Below are 19,193 nucleotides of genomic sequence, written 5' to 3' on the forward strand. Positions count from 1 at the left end.
AAACCCTCCTTTCGTTCAACACTGACGGGGTTAAGTTCTTTCGAAAGAGAATCTTCTTCAGACCAGACATGCATCACCACGCAAAGAAGAAGGTCGGTTGCAGCTATACACGCATACTGTGCATACATGGAATACTTGTGCGCATGCGCAACATGTTCCAGCTGTTCTCTGGACTTCCGCTTTGATTTAAAAACTTTCAGGCTGTTTCCGTCTTTCAAAGTCATATTTGTTGCCACTGATTCGATGAGTGTTGTCACGTGTACGTTACTTTGTCCTATTTCATCGATTTATTCTGGCTAATCTAGGCAAATATTTATGAATCAACACAACTTTTATTACGTAATAATAGGTAATGTTAAAACGTATTGTTATCTAACAATATTACTCTTTGCTTTGTATAGAATAATCATTATTACAAAAACCACCAGAAACCAACCATTGTTTTGCTTCGTGTACAAGCGATTATTTAACACCAGGGCAGCAAATAATATAAGATGTTCACATAAAAGATAGGAATAATTGTAGCGTACTAGCGCCAACATGCGGTAGAAATAAAGGCGGCCGGATCGGTTAATGTTTCAGAATAAGGCGCAGAGCGGTCAAATGAGGTGATAAAAATTGCGTATTTGTGTGGTTAGACGAGTAGATGTGAGCCGGGACCTTGGGTAGATACAAACTTGCCATGAAACATATTTTTACCTTGTGGGCCGTGTGTAATCGGTATCTACTGTAAGTTATCTGCCACTGATTTCAAAAATGGATTCTTAGAAAAGATGCTGACTCGAAACTTTCCTGCGTCGTTCTCCGCATCAGGCTTGTATGTGGAGTAAGGACGAGATTGCGATCTCTCCAATGCTGGGCTGCAAGGTCACTCACAAGTAGTCGAGAAGCTTCAACAACATGCATCAGGTCGCATGGAGCTGGATTTTGTGTCTGGCTGGTGTTGGGATAAGCTGCATTTCGCTTTCAGTGAATTATCTCGCAAAATTGTTTCAAAATTAAAACTTGTAGAAACAGTGCTGGGGCTGATGCACGTGACAAGGTTTGAAAGAGCGAGAGCAAAAAATTCGACCAGATGTTCTTTGAAACTACACCGCGGTTATTTTGCGAGTGACGCAAAAAATATTGTCTACGAGTGCATCAAAATGTGGCTTAAAAACGTAAAGTTGTGAAAAAATTCAGTAACTTTAAAAAATCAGAACAGTTGCTAGAAAAAGAGTTTAATAAACGACACTGACAGCGTTAAGTTGTTTCAAAAGAGAATCTTCCTCAAAACCCCGTCTCCGCCAGTGGAGGGGCTGCATGGAGGTTCTTGAGGACGACCGGATATCTGGATATCTGATAGTCGGGGTCGAGTATGGACCACTTGGGTATGCTGACGGGAATAGGGGCGAGGCAGCCCTGGTTAACTGGTTAAGCGGGATGTCGTAGCCCACCATGCACCTGAGGGAGTAGATAATGACAGACTTGCTGATCGCTCTCGGCGCGTTCAACTTGTTTATCACCATAGGGGATGTCCCTTCGAAATCGAATGTCGCGCTTCTCGATATGAGCTCCTGGACCAGGTGGATACCCTAAACAGAAAGCTTCGTTGAAATGTCTGTGATTGATACAGTTGTGACGTCACAAAGACACTTACCTTTTGGTTAGCGGCAACTAGCGCTCTCAAGTCGGCCAGGTTGCCATGGAGATTGTGGGTCCGGCTGCAACTAGTGAATTCTCCTGGGAGCGTGAGAAACGCTGTTACTTCTGTGAGTTAACAAGTAAAAACAGTTCAATAGGGTTTAAAGCAGTGGTTCCCAACCTGGGGTTCGCAGACCACTTGGGGGTCCGTGAGTGTCTTGGTTGCATGTAGGCTACTTTATTTCTCTATTGTTTGTGCAACGAAAGAAGAGAATCATAAACATTTTAAGACGCTATTTCATTGAAATTTGCAGCAGCTCCCAAATATATCCGATATTACAGTAAATATTCTTCAATAGTAGGTTATGCTTTAAATAACAAGACATTTTCTGATTGAATTCTTGGCAAATTTTAGGTACGGGTCCGCAGGCTTGACAATTTATTTAAAGGGGTACGCAACGAAAAAAACATTTGGAACCACTGGTTTAAAGGTAATTCTGACTCATTAAAAAATCAGAAACCAATTTGTCATTTCACACATCAACTACCATGAAACTTTTCAGCATCATATGATACGAGAAAGCACATCATCCAGAACATTATCACATAAATCACAATCACATCCCAGCATAAATTGCAACCTTCTCAAAATGTTTCAGTAGCGGTTGGTTAACACAAACACCATTGCTGTACAACAATAAAATTTTTCAACATCATATGATAAACTTCGTGATCAGATCTATAACATTTATCACATCACTAAGCATATCACATGATCATTAGGATGTTTCATTTTTTCACCATTTTGGAAATTAAAAAAGCTTGGGGTCTCCCTAGGCGGTATTTTGGGCACAATGAAAGAATCTGAACTTTTTTTTTTATTTATGACGTCATTTTGAGGTTGCACCCCCTTGTTGAAGTTTCAATAGGGGTGCATTTTTCTGAATTGGCGGTATCTTGGTAACATATAGAGCTAGAGCTATGATCAAGGTCTCAAAAGATGCAGAACAGCTGGTTTCCTATAACCACTCAATACATTTTAACTGTATTTTTGCTCTAGAAAAAAAGTTATTTGAGAAAAACCAAAATTTTGACATATTTTGCATACAAGTCAACATGTCAGATTAACTATTAATTATTTAAGTAAATTACTGATGGAAATATTTCAAAATAAAAGAATAAAAACATTTGTGATGCAACAACAATTTTAACTAGTATAAAAAAACAATGCGATTATTTTAAAAGTAATTTAAAAGTTTAATAATACTTAGTATACTGGGACGCTCAAGTGGTAGCCGTACTAGTCAACTTGGTGGTTAGTGCTTTTGTCTTACAGTTGGTTTGAAGATGGCACTCACCAGATCAGCTTTGTCCAATGCTTTTATTAAATATTAAAAGCTTGCTGGCAATTTTTTGCCTACCAACATGGATGTTTTGAATCACTATTATTTTGAAAGTAAGCGCTTAAGTGAAACAAATCGAAAGTTCATCCGGAAAGCACCAGCTTTCAATGATGTTAAAAAGAAAATTGTCCAAGATGTTGCTGATCTTTGGATGAAAGCAAGCTTCTCAACAGTAAGCTTGATAAGGATTGTTACCAAGCTAAAACAACTAATTAAGAAGTTTAATCTTACACGAAAAAAGAGCAAAAAAGATAAAAAAATGTGATATTTTTAAAGAAGATTAGTTAACAAATTTATTTGACATTTGTAAGTGCAAGTGTAGTATTGAGGAAAATCCATCACTGAAAAATAAAAATCTTGCTTGCAGTTGTGTTTTTGAAGACCAGATACCTTCAGAAGAGATTGATTTCCTCAAAGATCAGCAAACCACAAGAAAATGATCATGTCCTCAGTTACTGGAACACCAGCTACAGGGGAAGTACAAAAAAAAGAAAAGTGGTAGACAACAGTTTCCACAGTGACAAATTGTGCTTGTTAGGGTTAGCTTCTCATTTTCTTACATTGTTTCAGTCTATGTACCCTCCTTTGTAATGATACATTTGCATCTAAAAGCTTGTGATGGTCCTTTTCTTACTCTTTTTCCACGCAACCTTCTTCTTGCTTATAGAGAAATCCAGCCAGATGGTGCTGATATGGTAATGAAGTATTACTTGGATCATGCGGTACAATGGCTTAACCACGAAAATGTGGCTTTAAGTGTTTATTCTGAGGTGCCACCATACCCAATCGAGGCTGTTAAATTATCCACTTTCATGCCGCTATCCATCGATGTACATAACTTGTTTGTATGAATGTAATGCTAGTTTAAAGCAATTTTTCACATTGAACAGCAAACAAGCACCTTGCATTGCTTCAAATGACGTTGATCCAGAATTTTAGAAAGCCATTGAAAACAATAATAGGTACAATGAAAGGAAAATTGGATAGTTGAAATATATTCTGCCGGACAAAATTCGTCAAAACAAATCTACTCTCAGGTGTACTGATTTTCGTTTGCAAGCATACCTGTGCAATAGGGATAACAATTAGCAAGGACAGTGGTTTTTTGTGTCAACATGAACTGTTGTTTGTGTCGGTTGTTAGTTTAAAGAATAAAAATAAATTTGAATAATAAATACCGTTTGTTAATTGGATTACAGGACTGTTCTTACACAGTAGAGTAACGCATAAGTTGAAATCGAAGTCGTAGTTAACACAATTGTTTATTCAATCCTTCCCGAAATACCAATATAACAGTTTTTTACACGAACTGCGGTAATTTTAAGTTTATTTTAGATGTATTTTTGTATAGCTTACCTATAAAACCTTTTGCTTTTCATGGCGAAGGCCAAGGTAAAAATTTACAATCATCACCAAGGAAAATAAAGGTCCAATTGGGAACTATATGGTGATTTGCATACAAAATTTGTCAAAATTTTGATTTTTCTCAAATATAGTCAGTTGGGGCAAAAAAAAACATAGGCGTACTTGGGGTAAAAAAGGACAGCCCCCCCAACTCCCCCTAAGAATGATTTTTTTGAAAAAGCTTTGCATGGTTAGAAACATCATTTATTTGCATAGTTTTTTAACATACAATACAGGTCTAGAGGTAAGTACTCTTCAGGAACTATGCAAATCACTAAATTGACCCAAAAACGGTCCAAAAAAACTTTTTTTGCTCTTTACTAAACTTTTTGTGGATTGAAAACGATGGTTAAAAATCACAATCTTTTTGTGTGTATCTACATGATATTTTAGTATGATTGTACTCCAGTACTTCAATTTTGATTGCTGTTAACCTTTCATTCTATTTTATGTTGTCTTTTTTTACCCCAAAACTACACAACGTGTTGGGGCAAAAAAAGATAGTTGTTTTTATTTTCCCTGTGCTTGTTTTTTTTTACCCCATCTTTAATAACTTTCATTTTAGAACGATTTTGGTTGCTATAAGGAATTAAACTACCACTTTAATGCTTTACTTGCATTGTCTCAGTTTCCTGATCTCTAGTAAATACGTTAATCCTAATGTACTGATGATTCATTTGAAATTAAGTTAAGTTAAGCGAGTGAAGTTAAGCGTTAAGTTTTACTCTCCAATCATTTTGTGTTGTTCTTTGTAGTTAATTGATTTATGTACCATTCCACTTTGTTGAACTCCTGCCAAATAGCTATTCAAAAGCTTAACCTTCTTGTAAGCATTTACCAGTTTCAGAAGTCTCTGTTCAGTAGTAGTTTAACCAGTCCTGGTAGCATTGTGTTTCTCCAAAAGATGAAGAAGGCAATCCAATTTTGGAAAAGACCAGTCCACAGGAAACTGAATGGTCAAGTAATGTGGAAGAAATGCCATCCACCTCATCAATCTGCAACATTTAAGCTGTTTCCACACCGTCGACGAGCACCACAGTACAATCACGGATCAGAACAACAAAGGACATCATCAATGAGTTGCAACTTCACGCTCCCGAAGGGATGAAGTATGAAATACGGCTTGTGTCAAAAGATGAATCGGTTTCGATAGAAAGTGTGTTAAAATCAACGGGACGACAAACAAATGACAAGAAGAAAAAAAGAAAAAAGAGTGAAGATGAATGGAAGCATTTTAACAAATGAAGAATTTAACGAGCAAGTTGAAAACTTTGAAGCAAATGGAACAATTGCAAAAAAGAGAAAAGCTGGGAGAAGGAAAAGGAACGCAGACAAAGATGAAGAAATAAATTTACTGGACTTGGAGGAGGAGGAAGAAATAGAAAGAAGGATGGAGCGGGAAATTCAAAGACAAATGGATGAAGACATGAGGAGAGTAGATACAGAGGATGAGATGGTAGAAGAGTCTGACGATGAATCTGAAGAAATGAATGACAAAACAAGAGAAGACACAGTTGTTAGGATGGAAGATGTAGTGGAAGAGAGAAGAGATGTAACTGAAGAAAGTGTAAACGAACAGAAGAAAGAAAAGAAAACATTTAAATTGGAAATAAACAAAAAGCAAGTTGGAAAGTACTTTGCAGTGTTTTGGGAGAAGCCAAAAACATATTATTGGGGAAAACTTCTGAAGGTCTTCAGAGACGAGGTTGATGGAAAAATTGAGCAAGCTGAATTTAAGTTTTGGGACAAGAAATCAACTTCAGAAGATGCAGTGTATTGGGACTGGCAAACAAAGGAAGACATAGATATAGTCACCGTTGAAAATTGTTTTTGGGGTCCTTCAACCGCAGTGTTAACTTCTGTCGGTCGTGCAAAATCATATTTTGGTTTTGCCGAAGAAGAGGAAGTGAAAGAAAAATTTGTGTTCCTCAGCAAATATGGACTTCATAATGCATAAACTTTTTTGTTTGTTTGAACAAGATGTTACAGTTTCATCCTCATCTGTATATATATATTGCTATTTCTTCTGCTTTGTGTTGCTTTTAATAAACAAAATTTGCTGTCGAAATTGAATGTTTTTTTTTACCCCGAGCATGGTTTTTATTGCCCCAAACACTGGGGAAAAAAGAGCAACACAAAATATTCGATAAAAATAAAAAGAATAAACATAATGCTCCAATTTTTTGGATACATCAATGGAATATTAATATTGATCAATAGAGGGTAAAACTTGACTTTTTGGCCCATTTTTTAGCGAGAAAATCAAAAGTTTGTCAATTTTGCATTTTTTTGCCCCACTTGACTATAACTTTTTTTCTAGAGCAAAAATACAGTTAAAATGTATTGAGTGGTTATAGGAAACCAGCTATTCTGCATCTTTTGACACTTTGATCATAGCTCTAGCTCAATCGGTTACCAATATATCGCCAATTCATAAAAATGCACCCCCACCGAAACTTCAGCAAGGGGGTGCAACCTCAAAATGACGTCATAAATCAAAAAAAGTTCAGATTCTTTCATTGTGCCCAAAATACCGCCTAGGGAGACCCCAAGCTTTTTTAATTTCCAAAATGGTGAAAAAATGAAACATCCTAATGATCATACTCACGAGAGTAAACAGGAAGATGACCTCCTCCAGCACATGGATGATTGGAGACGATGCAATCTCCTTCATTGATCTCTATCGCCCACATCTGGTACTGCACGCCATCCAACATGGCCCCTAGATGGCCTGGGATGTGAGGAGCGTTTGGAAACAAGACGACCATCGGGTCCGAAAAGAGCGCACGAGAAGTCAAGTCGTACCTGTCGATTCATGTAATGTTACACATAAAATAATGAGTGCTTTCCCGACACACAATGATCAAAATAGAACTACGCCTACTCAGCTATCAAGAACATATTTACACAAGCAAGTCTTACAATATACAAAGACTAGACAGGACTTTCAACGACTGAAGCACAGATAAAATGTCAAGGGCTGGGAAATCTTGGTGCAATAAATTCGCAGAAATTAGACCAAACAAATAAAAGCACTGTTGGACGATTATCTAGACCAGTGATGTATAAATAACAAACATGTATAAATATGACGACCTCAAGCCAGACAAATACCTTAATGTTAGTGGATATCGCTGTCCGTTGTAGAATCCTACCCATCTGTTCTGCAATGCTCATGAACCTTTGATGTCAAAGGTCCGAGGTTATACTATAGTGATAACATCAGTGATCCCAGTCTAGCACACACACAACAAAAGTGAATCGGGAATGACAAATAAGCCAACCTCACTTCCAACTACCCCCATAATCATTGCAAGCATTTGATATTCAATTTCCCAGTTATTGTCATTTGGATAAATTGAAATAATAATAACGGTCATAAAAATCGCTTCGAAAAATTCAGTCTACAAAATAACACTTATACAGTCGACTCCGCTTAATTCGGACACTTTGGTTCCGCTCACTTTTGGCCGAATTAGGCTGAGAAACGGCTTTGTCCGAATTAAGCGGAAAATCAATTGTTCGTTTCATGGTCATGCATAAAGGCAAAAAATGCATTTAAAATACTGCACTGTTGCGTAATAAATGAATTGCTGCTGCGCTATACTGCAGTAACTGGCACTGATCGCATAAAACGTCTTCGTTTACTTTAGTGAGCAATTTCACTTTTTGTGCTAAACTTTTCTGTACAATTTTGTCCTACAAGATGGACGCAATTGTACCGAAGTAAAAGCGACTATGAAGCTGGCACGGCGTTATATGAGTTCATTGTCGATTGTTACTGCATGTATCGTCATTGTTTCACCATAATCACTCGTAATGCAATTAAATCTTGTCTTAAAACGAACGAAGTACTGTTTATTGTATCATAACCTAACGATGGAATTGCGAACCTGTGTCCGAATTAAGCGGAGAATTGTCCGAATTAACAGGAGTTTTTTACGTTCAATTTTTACTTTTGTTCCGTTCCCGAGCATTTTGGCCGAATAAAGCGGTTGTCCGGGTTATCCGGTGTCCGAATTAAGCGGATTCGACTGTATATTTAAAATAACGGAGAATGACAAAGAACCCAGCCGCACCTTACAACTACTCCAATGGTCATTGCATGCATTTGATATTCAATTTTCTAGTTATTGTCAGCTATAAACTTGCTTCCAAAAACTGTATCTACTAAATAACACTGACCTGTGTGAAAATATAGAGAGTTGGATGGCGTCCAATTCCTTGCCAATATGCTTCGACTTTCCCTTCCCTATCATGATGGTGACGTCACCTGAATAAGCGAAATTTTTGCAAAATTGTAATTTCTAATCACGGCAAGCTACAATGATGTTGTCAACCTATCATGTAAGAAAAAGACTTCCCTCATCAAACTCTAAGTGATGTCACCATGACATCATAACGCAAAACCTTTCTTAGTCATCTCTGCCTTGCAGTCGGGTTCGACCAAGATTGTGCTATTCTTGTCGATGATGATCGCTGGACCGTGAATCACCTGACAGGTCCTCAATGAAATGGACGCTAATGTCGAGATGACCTCCATCGAAATAACTTGACATCACCTGCACAACAGATGCTTTATTATGACATCACTTATTGTAATAAACAGTCAATGCATGCAGTTGACAACATGCAATTGCTCTTATGTCTGGTAAGATCTTACGCACAGAGAATCAGAGCATACTTAGGTATGTAAATTTTGCCATTTTAATTAACGTTTAGTGACAGTAGTAGCATGAACTACGACCAAGATACCTTTTGTAGCATGTTATCTTCACAATCACTTTATAAGTTACCTCGGATTGATGAAATTATGCACGGTTTGTGATTTAGGTATTTGTAATAAGATGATAGCACAACATACACATAGGTGCAGCAAATAAAAATTTAGCATTGATGTTTAACAACACTTTACATCATCACTAGCGCAACCAAAAGTCAATATGGTCAATTTTTTTACCTGCTCAGAATGCTATGAAACAAGCACAAAACAAATTTCAGCTTTGTACGACGGGTGGCATAGAAGTTATTAGGTCAGATAAAGTCAAAATGTTATGTTAGGTCAAAATACGGTCAAATTGTTTCGTTAGGTCTTTTTCTTAGGTCAAAATCTATTAAACTTGTAATTTTGTAACCATTTTGTAATATTATTCTTCCGTTTTTCTCTTTTCTTGTACAGCAAACAATTCCAGTCCCGCAAATTTTACTTAGAACCAAAGCCACAAAGAAAGGGAAGGCTTTTCAGCGCGTTTGGTGACGTCACGATGTGACGGCATTGCATTTGAAACTGCAAGTTGTCAATCTTAAGACGCAGAAACGAAAAAAAAGTCAACACTAGAAAAGCATTTTGTATTTTTAAATGTAGCTTTAGGTTAGAAAATTGCTGTAGACAGTGTAGAGACTATCAGTATAGCGTTTTTCATATTGAGGTCAAAATTTAAACGATTTAGGTCAAAATTTAAACTTTTAGGTCAAAAAACTGGTTGCCCTAATCATCACAAATCATATTGTTACCTGTCGTACAACATTTGCTCCGGCAACAACATTCCCAGACACAGATTGGCGTCACAGTTAGCGAATCCCCTTTCTGTAGCATGTGGGGCCCCAACAGATTCAGAGAGGACTAGGGCTGACGACAAACAAACCCAACCGGAAAAATTGCATAGACCAGACCGTGCTGCGACTGTGTCGCTGTCAAGCTGTGATGAAAATGTTCAGCTGTCATAGAAATCAAACAAAATAAGACAACATATTCTACTGTCAGTAGAAATAATGCAAAACGAGACAAGAACAAATGAGACAAGTCATCTTTCTCCAAATTTTGAAAGTCCACTTTAATTTGTAAAAGCTAAATAAGTAAAAAATATCAAACAGCTTGAAAGAAAACAAGATAGTAAAAACAACATATACACAAAAATATAGCAAAGCATGTAGAGTCCAAACAACACATACTAGCACATATCGGCACATTGAAATAAAAACAAACTTTGTCCTGATGTTGATATTAGCAGGAAAATTTGTGCCATTGTTGAAGTTTTGCTTTAACTTAAGATTTGCAAACAAAATACCTGTGGTGCTTGTATGGTGACACCAGCTGTAGTAGACTTGAACACATGCTCATATTCCCAGTCGTATCGACTTAGATCTGTTGATGTTCCTGTGTAAATAGTGTCATAAATTTCATCACAATTTAAGTATTTGCATGTCACAAAATCATTCTTTATTACAGAACAAAGAACTTGTCAGGAGATTCACAAATTCTATAAACAAGTGTCGAGCCACACGGCCACAACACCAAGCACTGGAATAAATGGTTGGGATACCACGATGACAACACAAGGACATAACTTACGTAATCTTATTAATATTTATCTAGCTTGTGCATGCATGCAACGTACATGCTCATACTGATACTGGATATATTAGCGGCACCATACCTCTCATGTTGTACCCAAATGCTATGTTGGTCTTCAAATGACGTCATAGCGTACTGCGTACCACATAACGCCACCTGCTGGGCCAGATAATATTGTTCTACTTTCATTGAACCTGAGCATAGAGGAGTGTGAGATGTTATATTTTATATCAGAAGATGTAATCCCAGGATGGGCAACAGTTTTGAGCTCATGGGTTGCTTTGGGTGTTGAGTTTGTACAGGCAGGCACAACCATATGCACAAATGATGTCATAATTAGTCCTCACTTGTTTCTATTTCTAGCTACAACAGCATGAAACAAATAAACTACTATAATTACATACAGAAGTGAGGCCTACTTGAGCTCTAGTCAGACACTAGCTTAAGTGTATTTACTGTACTAAAACTAACGGAAAACTAGAAAATCAGTAAGGGGAAATTTGAGTTTTTTGGTTGGCTTTAATGGGAAAGCAGATCAAAACGATTAAGAACCGCTGCTTTAAATCAAAGTAAAAAGTGGTAATAAACTCATCTCTGATTAAGTATTTAAAACCATAGAAACTATAAAATAAGCAAAGACGAAAAATACAAAACCCACATTTAGCGTCACCAGTGGGTAGTAGCTTTGTACAACTGCATTGTCAACTGGAAACATCAGAGTTGATCAGCTTACGAGGTCGAATAATTTCAGTTTGGACTAATTTCCAATGTAAAGAAGATCTCTCCAACCCTTAGTGAGAGCAAGTGCCATTCTTTCACCTTTCCTCTCAAGGAGAGCATTTGTGGCGACCGTCGTTCCAATCCGGATGAAATCGATCTTACTTGAGTCGAATGATTCGATCATCAAAATTTTAAACTCTATAAAACAAAATTAAACTATGTATACATAATTAGGCAGTCTATCGAATTAAACAACAATTCTTAGCAGTGGTTTTCGCCAAGTCGACAAATGGTTAAACTTGAGGAAATGAAGGAAAGCTAAGTTTAACTAGAGACAAAATTACGGGCATATTTGTAATTAAACATCAGCCTTGAAATCAAACTACTTTTCATAATAATCTTTTTAGCCTTGTCAACGAAGCAAATTAGTAAACTTGAAACAACTAAAAATGAGACATAAAATCATCAATAAAATTATGATAAACTTTACCATATTGCACTGTAAAAAATCTTTTCTAATTATAAGTCAGTGAGACAATTGAGACTAATAGTTAGTCTTCCAACGAAAAGTATGGCTTATAGTTAGTCTCAATTGTCTCACTGACTTATAATTAGAAAAGATTTTTTACAGTGTGGCTATATGTTTATTTTTGTCACAAACCTCTTCCATAATCCTTCAAATTCCTTCCCCTTGTGTTTACTTTTCTGATTCAAAATTTGTTTCTTCTTAGAACTTGCTCATGCAGCATTTATCATGTTAAGTGTTTCCTAAAATCTAAGCATAGTGTCGGAGTGCGTCCATTATTTTCTTTCATGCCATAATAAAAGGCACTTGCAAGGCTGCCTGTAGAGTTAGGCCGATACAAACCCAAACTAGAATAGATTTGCTGAATATCATCTGCATTCAGGTGAACACAAATACTAGGCTAACGATATCTAAACTGACTACAAAATTATTATATTTCCTATATTTATATTTTCCAGGCTAAACAAACCAGGGTCAACATTTTTCATACAGCCAGTGTATACATGTTCTTATACAGCCTACTGAAGGCCCTTTACTTAAAAATTTTGCTTTTTAAATATTATTCTTTTGAAACCAAACAATTCTTCAGCAACTACACTGGAAAAAAGTGACCGTCATTAGGCCTAGTCCAAAATTTTTATCATTGTCTAATAAGACGCCGATTTCGTTGAAAAAACACTGCCCATACTTTATGTTGGTCAACGTACCCATAAATCTGCCTACATACAGTTTGCAACGCCTTTTTATGGCTGACTAGGCTACGTCCCACCGATGCACTGGACACAATGTTGGTTAACTAAAACACATTATACGATGTGATTGGCGTTTACTTCGTTATAAGTGAAAGACTAGTGGCTTAATCGATTGCGAACGATCTTAATTGCGATATACAGTATATCCACTATATCAAATTAATATTGAGATGGTGACATACTGACATTTCGTCACTGTTTAAAATCTTTCTCATTCGTGCAATGCCGTAAGTTTATGAACGTTTCCACTAAATGCAAGGTTGAACAAGGTCAAAACAACTTAAAAGTACACCTGTGTAAGTACAGTAGGCGGACATTTTTTACAAATTTCATTACCCAAATTTCTTTCCTCGAAATGAAAAGAAGTTTCTTTTTATTAATCTGGGAATGCCAACGCGCACAATTTCTACGATTATTTGATTCACTTTTCAAATACAAATACGACATTTATGCTAACAATCACAACAAATATGTTCAAAATAACCTAATATTAAGCTAAAATATGTGGTTCCTAACTATATACAGTCGAATCCGCTTAATTTGGACACCGGATAACCCGGACCACCGCTTTATTCGGCCAAAATGCTCGGGAACGTAACAAAAGTAAAAATTGAATGTAAAAAACTCCCGTTAATTCGAACAATTCTCCGCTTAATTCGGACACGGGTTGGCAATTCCTATCGTTAGGTTATGAGTTTATGACACAATAAACAGTACTTCGCTCTTTTTAACACAAGATGCAATTGCATTATGAGTGATTATGGTGAAACAATGACGATCGATGCAGTAACAATCGACAATAAAATCATTTAAGGCCGCGCCAATTTCATAGTCGCTTTTACTTCGGTACAACTGCGTTCGTCTTGTAGAACAGAATGGTACAGCAAAGTTTAGCAGAAAAATTGAAATTGCTCACTAAAGTAAACAAAGACGTTTTATGTGATCAGTGCCAATTACTGCAGTATAGACCAGCTGCAATTCATTTATTACGCAACAGTACAGTACTTATTTGCGTTGTCTGCCTTTACTCATGACCATGAAACTGTGATGATATTATAAAATTGCTTGCAAATCGAATGCCGCATAGACTACGGAAATCGGCAAAGCAAAGCATTGCGTTACGTGTCGCCTATGCATGACTTCCGGTGTATCGTTATAATTCGTGACGTGAGTTATTCTTTCATTTACAGCTGTTCGTTGCGTCACAGTCTACGAAGTTAACCATAGAAAGTGGTCGACTTTATTGTGTAGCTGTCACAATGTCTTATTTAATGTAATCGTTTAAACAAGAAACAATATAACCAGTTTATACAGTTGTCATGGTGTACAATTGATTCTAAGATTAAGAGAAGCGAAACAACGACCTGAGACTCATTTCACTTCGAGGACATTAAGCAATTCTACAGACAAACATTGTAATTGAAGTGGTCGTCCTTACGGTCTAAGGAACGATAACAATCATTTCATTACAAAACAAACAATTGATTTTCCGCTTAATTTGGACAAAGCCGTTTCTCCGCTTAATTTGGCCAAAAGTGAGCAGAACCAAAGTGTCCGAATTAAGCGGAGTTGACTGTAATAACAAATTTTCTGTACTTTGTTAGAACAAATTCAAACAGAAATAAAATCAAATAAACTCACTAAAATCACAATTTTACAAGGATAAATCACTAAAATCAATTATTTGAGGAATTAAAAGTTTACTGTTCAACTTATAACATGAAAAACTTGTGGACTCACAATATGTGAATATTTAATTTTAAACAGTTCATTTTGGCAATTTCGTAGCGTAAGTATTTAAGACCTCGTCCTCTGGAATCACTACATACTTTCTAACAAGAGACACGTACATAGTTTCACACAACATTACCAATTCTAGTCTCCCAAAATCAGGAATACCATCTTGAGCATATGTAGCAACAAAACACCGAATGTTATATTTGTGATGAATATATCAATTAATGTAATATAAAATTGTGTACGACATAGAATTGTCATCTATCGAATCAGTGAAGCATAAAACCGCGTGACGTAATCTATTGCTTCCCTGTTATTGTGCGTGCATTACGAGTGATCACTTATCAGTCGTATGTTCAACGCCGCAACATGTCTTTATGCTGTTGCTGTTACAATGTTTTATTTTGATTTATTCGTTCAATGAAGCTTCAATATAATCAGAATATATAGTTGTCGAGGTGTACAATTAATTCTAAGATTAAGAGAAGCGAAACAACGACCTGAGACTCATTTATTATCGAGGACTACAATTCAACAGACAAACATTGTAATTGAAGTGGTCGCCCTTACAGGCTAAGGAACGATAAACAATCATTTCATTACATATTAGATACCGTAAATTTCTATCCATCGAAAGTACGAACGATTGTGTGGCATGACCCTGAGAAAAGTCAGCACATCGGCAGAAAAATTGTTAAACAGATGAACTTTTGGTCCCAGAGTATACTTGGACGCAAATAAGTTTTCGTCTTGCAACAGTATACAGAGATGACGTTGGTGCTTTTCCGCCAAAAACTTTTGGATGTTTTTTAATGAGGCTTTGCTAGTTAAAACTTGAAAAAAGAGTGCTCGCCTCAAACCGCATGCCCCATGTTCTTCCAGAGGAACGAAGGGTTTCTGTAAATGCCTACGTTGGCACATGAGTCAGATAATGTTGTTTTGAGATGATGTTAATACTTGGAAATGCTAATTTAAATAGCTGGAAATAAGAAGAAAACAATAAAGGCAAATGAGGTTCGGAGATGATGTTGATAATTTTCAGTAAAGCTAAAAAACACTGGTAAGTGTCACAAAAACAATCAACAAACTCACGAAGCACAAAGGGCAGCATTCTTGCCAGTTTTAGCATTTTGGACGCGGACTGACACAGTTTCTTCTCTTTTTTGATATGGCGAGACATTATCTGAGAAGTTATTTTTGCTGTCTCGAAATAACAGTTCGGAAAACTTGAAATCTCTTTAAATTAGCGTTGAAAGCGTTAACTTATTTTTTTTCGTAGATAGAGTAGTTAAGTATAGGAACAATAGCATGCGGCAAACATCCTTCCAGGACAATGTGCATTAAATGTTGAGGAGAAAAGTTAATTGGGTTAAAATACGATATATCGAATAAGGCTGCCCGTCTATTTACTTCACACTGCCTTGAACTTTCTGTCAACTCCTTGCAGTGCTCTTCGTGCGTTGCGATATCTCTCAAGATAAAGTCTTCTTCCGATGTTTTTGTTTATTTCCTCCGTAGTTGTCAAGCAATAACGAAACTTCCTGAAGACGAAACCCACACCTTCTTTTATCGCCATTCTTTGATGGGCTGCTGACCTGTCAGCTAGATTACCTGCCAACGATTTTTTCATATCTAGATATTCGTTATTTGAAGTAACGACCTCAAAACCTTTGCTACAGAAATCTCGCAACTCATCGTAAAACTTTTGCAAAACCACATCTATACCATACTTGATAATATCTGAAGTTTTTGCAATGGCCAGAAGATAAATCCCGAAATATTTTGACCGATGGTTTGGAGGTAAATTATAAATTATAAATTGTACATCGTCATAGTAGAGTAAAACTTGCAGGGTAACTTGAACATAAAGGGTGCTCTTGAAATACGAAACCAGATTTAAAGTTGATATAGCATCGGTGCATACTAATTTCTTCGTTTTACTTTTTCAAAAAAAAAGGTTTATTTTTCAATAAAGAAGGGATTGTGATTCTTACAGGAACATATTAATACAAATGTGGAGCGTTAGGTATTCATCTCTTTTCACCCATTCCAATCGCTTTCATTGAATATCCAAAAGTTACTTCCTGTGGCAAGCTTAAGCCAAAGTTTCTAAAGAAAATATTTTCTTGTAAATGTGCAGTTTTGAATTTTTCATACTGAACGACAATCGGATGTATTTGCTTCATAATGCGATGGACGGTAGTTTGCTGATCACAGGAAGTTCCTTCACTTTCGTCAGTTGATAGTTCAGTAGTAAGAAATCGTTCGGCTATACTTTTCGTAAATCGTTCGGCTGATATTGTTTAAAGAAATTTTTGAAACTCAAAAAAGTCATCAACTGCAGCCTGTAAATAGAAATTAACTAATTAGAAAACTATAAAACCAATGAGGAGAATTTGGAGTTTTGTGGTTGGCTTTAATCGTGACCCGACACCTCATCGAAAGACACTTTATCGAACGACACTTAATCGAACGACACTTTATCGAAAGACACTTAATCGAACGACACCTGATCGAAACGACACCTGATCGAAACGACAGTTGATCGAAAGACACTTTATCGAACCGAAAGTTGATCAAACGACACTTTATCGAACCGACAGTTAATCAAAACGACAGTTGATCGAACGACACTTTATCGAACCGACAGTTCAAGCAAGATTTTTGCGTGTTTCTCAAACATTGAAACAATGGGTCATTGTGATGTTCAGCTATCTGTCCATGTTTGTTTGATAAAGTTAGATTTTGTAATTTTTGAGATATTGTGATATTTATATAATTTTGCTCTCTCTCCGCATTGAAACGTATTACTCATTTACGCACCAATAACTTGACTAACTATTCTTTTTCGTTCTCTTTTCACAGCGGGGGCGCGGCGTAACAAGAAGAATTTATAGAAATGTGTCACTTTTAGAAATACCTAATTTACACTAAATTCACTTTCTTTAGTTTTACAATTATGATGTATACAGGAAGCCAGATGATGTTTCTACTAACCTGTAATAATCTCATCAGTCTACGACGCATAGGTTTCTAGATTACTCTCGTACTTAGTAATTCTCGTGCGTATTCTTGTGATATCTTATTAATATGTGGGCGGGCCGGCCGCCATGCGAAATCGAACACTTTATGATACAAATATAAAATATAGATATAAAATATAAATCGTCAACTTTATGATATATACATCACAATTCATTAATGCACACCATTACAAAGACCGCACATCACAATGGCTCATTGTTTCAATGTTTGAGAAACACGCAAAAATCTTGCTTGAACTGTCCGTTCGATAAAGTGTCGTTCGATCAACTGTCGTTTTGATTAACTGTCGGTTCGATAAAGTGTCGTTCGATCAGCTGTCGTTTCGATAAAGTGTCGTTCGATCAACTGTCGGCTCGATAAACTGTCGTTCGATAAAGTGTCTTTCGATCAGCTGTCGTTTCGATCAGGTGTCGTTCGATAAAGTGTCTTTCGATAAAGTGTCTTTCGATAAGGTGTCGTAGTACCGGCTTTAATTGGAAAGCAAATTAAAAAGGTAGAGAACCGCTGTTTTAAATCAAAGTAAAAAGTGGTAATAAACTCAACCTTTATTATATATTTGAAACCATGGAAAACAAGAAAGTAAGCAAAGACAAAAAAACACAAGACCCACATTTAACGTCACCAGTGGGCAATAACTAAAAGAAATATGATGTAATTGTAATTCAATTACATTAAATATTAAATAATAATGTAATTAAATGGAAATGGTTCCACGTGTTTATTTGGCCAAAGTAAAGTACGCGGCATTGAAAAGGCAACAAGAACAAGAACAAATACTTTGTGTCCATGGTCTTTCTTACTTGTTTAGTTTTCTATTAAGTTTATATGCTATATTTATATCATCTCGTATTACGTCATACTTTCTCATTTTCTCAACCTCAAACACGCGCATTTCTCGCTTTCTTTCATGATTAATCCTACGTTCAACCATCTTGTGTATGTAGTTTCATTTCAGGTGATTATTCAGTTTTATTCTGTGAAGTCATTTTTGTTCAGTGGGAAACAAATTAACGACAAAACGCAATATAATTTATTTGTAAACGCAGCGATTTACACCTTCATACTTCTTCAATAACTAAATATTTTTACCTGTGTGAGATCGTTTTTTTTTTCATGCTCAAACAAAAACACGCCGCATCTTTTTCCAAAATACCAAGCGCGTTTGTAGAATCAACGTTTTCATCTCAACTTTCTCATCCACTGCATTGATCCTCTTCTATTGAAACGTTCCCTCTTTGCTCTCCGGCTTCTGAAACTTGCTCATCACTGTTTAAATTATCTCTCTTCATCCTGTCCAAATGCGTTTTTGTGCAGTGTCTTTTCAGGTTTCAATAATGCTGGTAGCTTTTTCTGCAATTTTCAATTTGACAAGCCTAAAGAAAACTAGAGTCTCGAACATTTTCCCGTAATTGGTTGTGGTAAAGTCGAATGGAATTGCGTGTATAACCTGCATTTTGATAGTTGGTACGGTTTCTACAAACTAAAAGCTCCATGATTTAACACCCAAAGCCTTCAACGTTTTGGAGAACTATGCATAAACTATTGCGGCTAATGATTACATGCAGGCAAACTAACTGGTCCTGAAGAAGGGAATTGATGGAAGTGGATAGACCTGGAGAGTATTTAGC

The 19,193-nt window shown here is 36.4% G+C and overlaps 2 protein-coding genes and 1 long non-coding RNA gene across 3 annotated transcripts in view; 1 reads left to right on the forward strand and 2 right to left on the reverse strand.

The window, feature by feature from the left end:
- Window positions 1–19,193, forward strand: part of LOC143453429 (uncharacterized) — a 195,784-nt gene that overhangs the window by 15,832 nt on the left and 160,759 nt on the right. The gene's annotated exons all lie outside the window — the stretch shown is intronic.
- On the reverse strand, window positions 313–7,646 carry LOC143452381 (5-oxoprolinase-like). Its single transcript, XM_076953330.1, has 4 exons — window positions 7,545–7,646; window positions 7,039–7,235; window positions 1,640–1,749; window positions 313–1,574 (listed from the first exon to the last, which is right to left on the reverse strand). Exons 2-4 carry the CDS (start codon window positions 7,196–7,198, stop codon window positions 1,221–1,223), a joined length of 624 nt encoding a protein of 207 aa, XP_076809445.1. The 5' UTR covers window positions 7,199–7,235; window positions 7,545–7,646; the 3' UTR covers window positions 313–1,220.
- Window positions 8,893–12,427, reverse strand: LOC143453413 (uncharacterized). Its single transcript, XM_076954761.1, has 6 exons — window positions 12,167–12,427; window positions 11,444–11,703; window positions 10,868–10,979; window positions 10,499–10,587; window positions 9,945–10,129; window positions 8,893–8,992 (listed from the first exon to the last, which is right to left on the reverse strand). Exons 3-6 carry the CDS (start codon window positions 10,872–10,874, stop codon window positions 8,989–8,991), a joined length of 285 nt encoding a protein of 94 aa, XP_076810876.1. The 5' UTR covers window positions 10,875–10,979; window positions 11,444–11,703; window positions 12,167–12,427; the 3' UTR covers window positions 8,893–8,988.

Source organism: Clavelina lepadiformis, chromosome 4 (genome assembly GCF_947623445.1).
Source record: "Clavelina lepadiformis chromosome 4, kaClaLepa1.1, whole genome shotgun sequence".
In the NCBI taxonomy this organism is placed as follows: Eukaryota; Metazoa; Chordata; class Ascidiacea; order Aplousobranchia; family Clavelinidae; genus Clavelina; species Clavelina lepadiformis.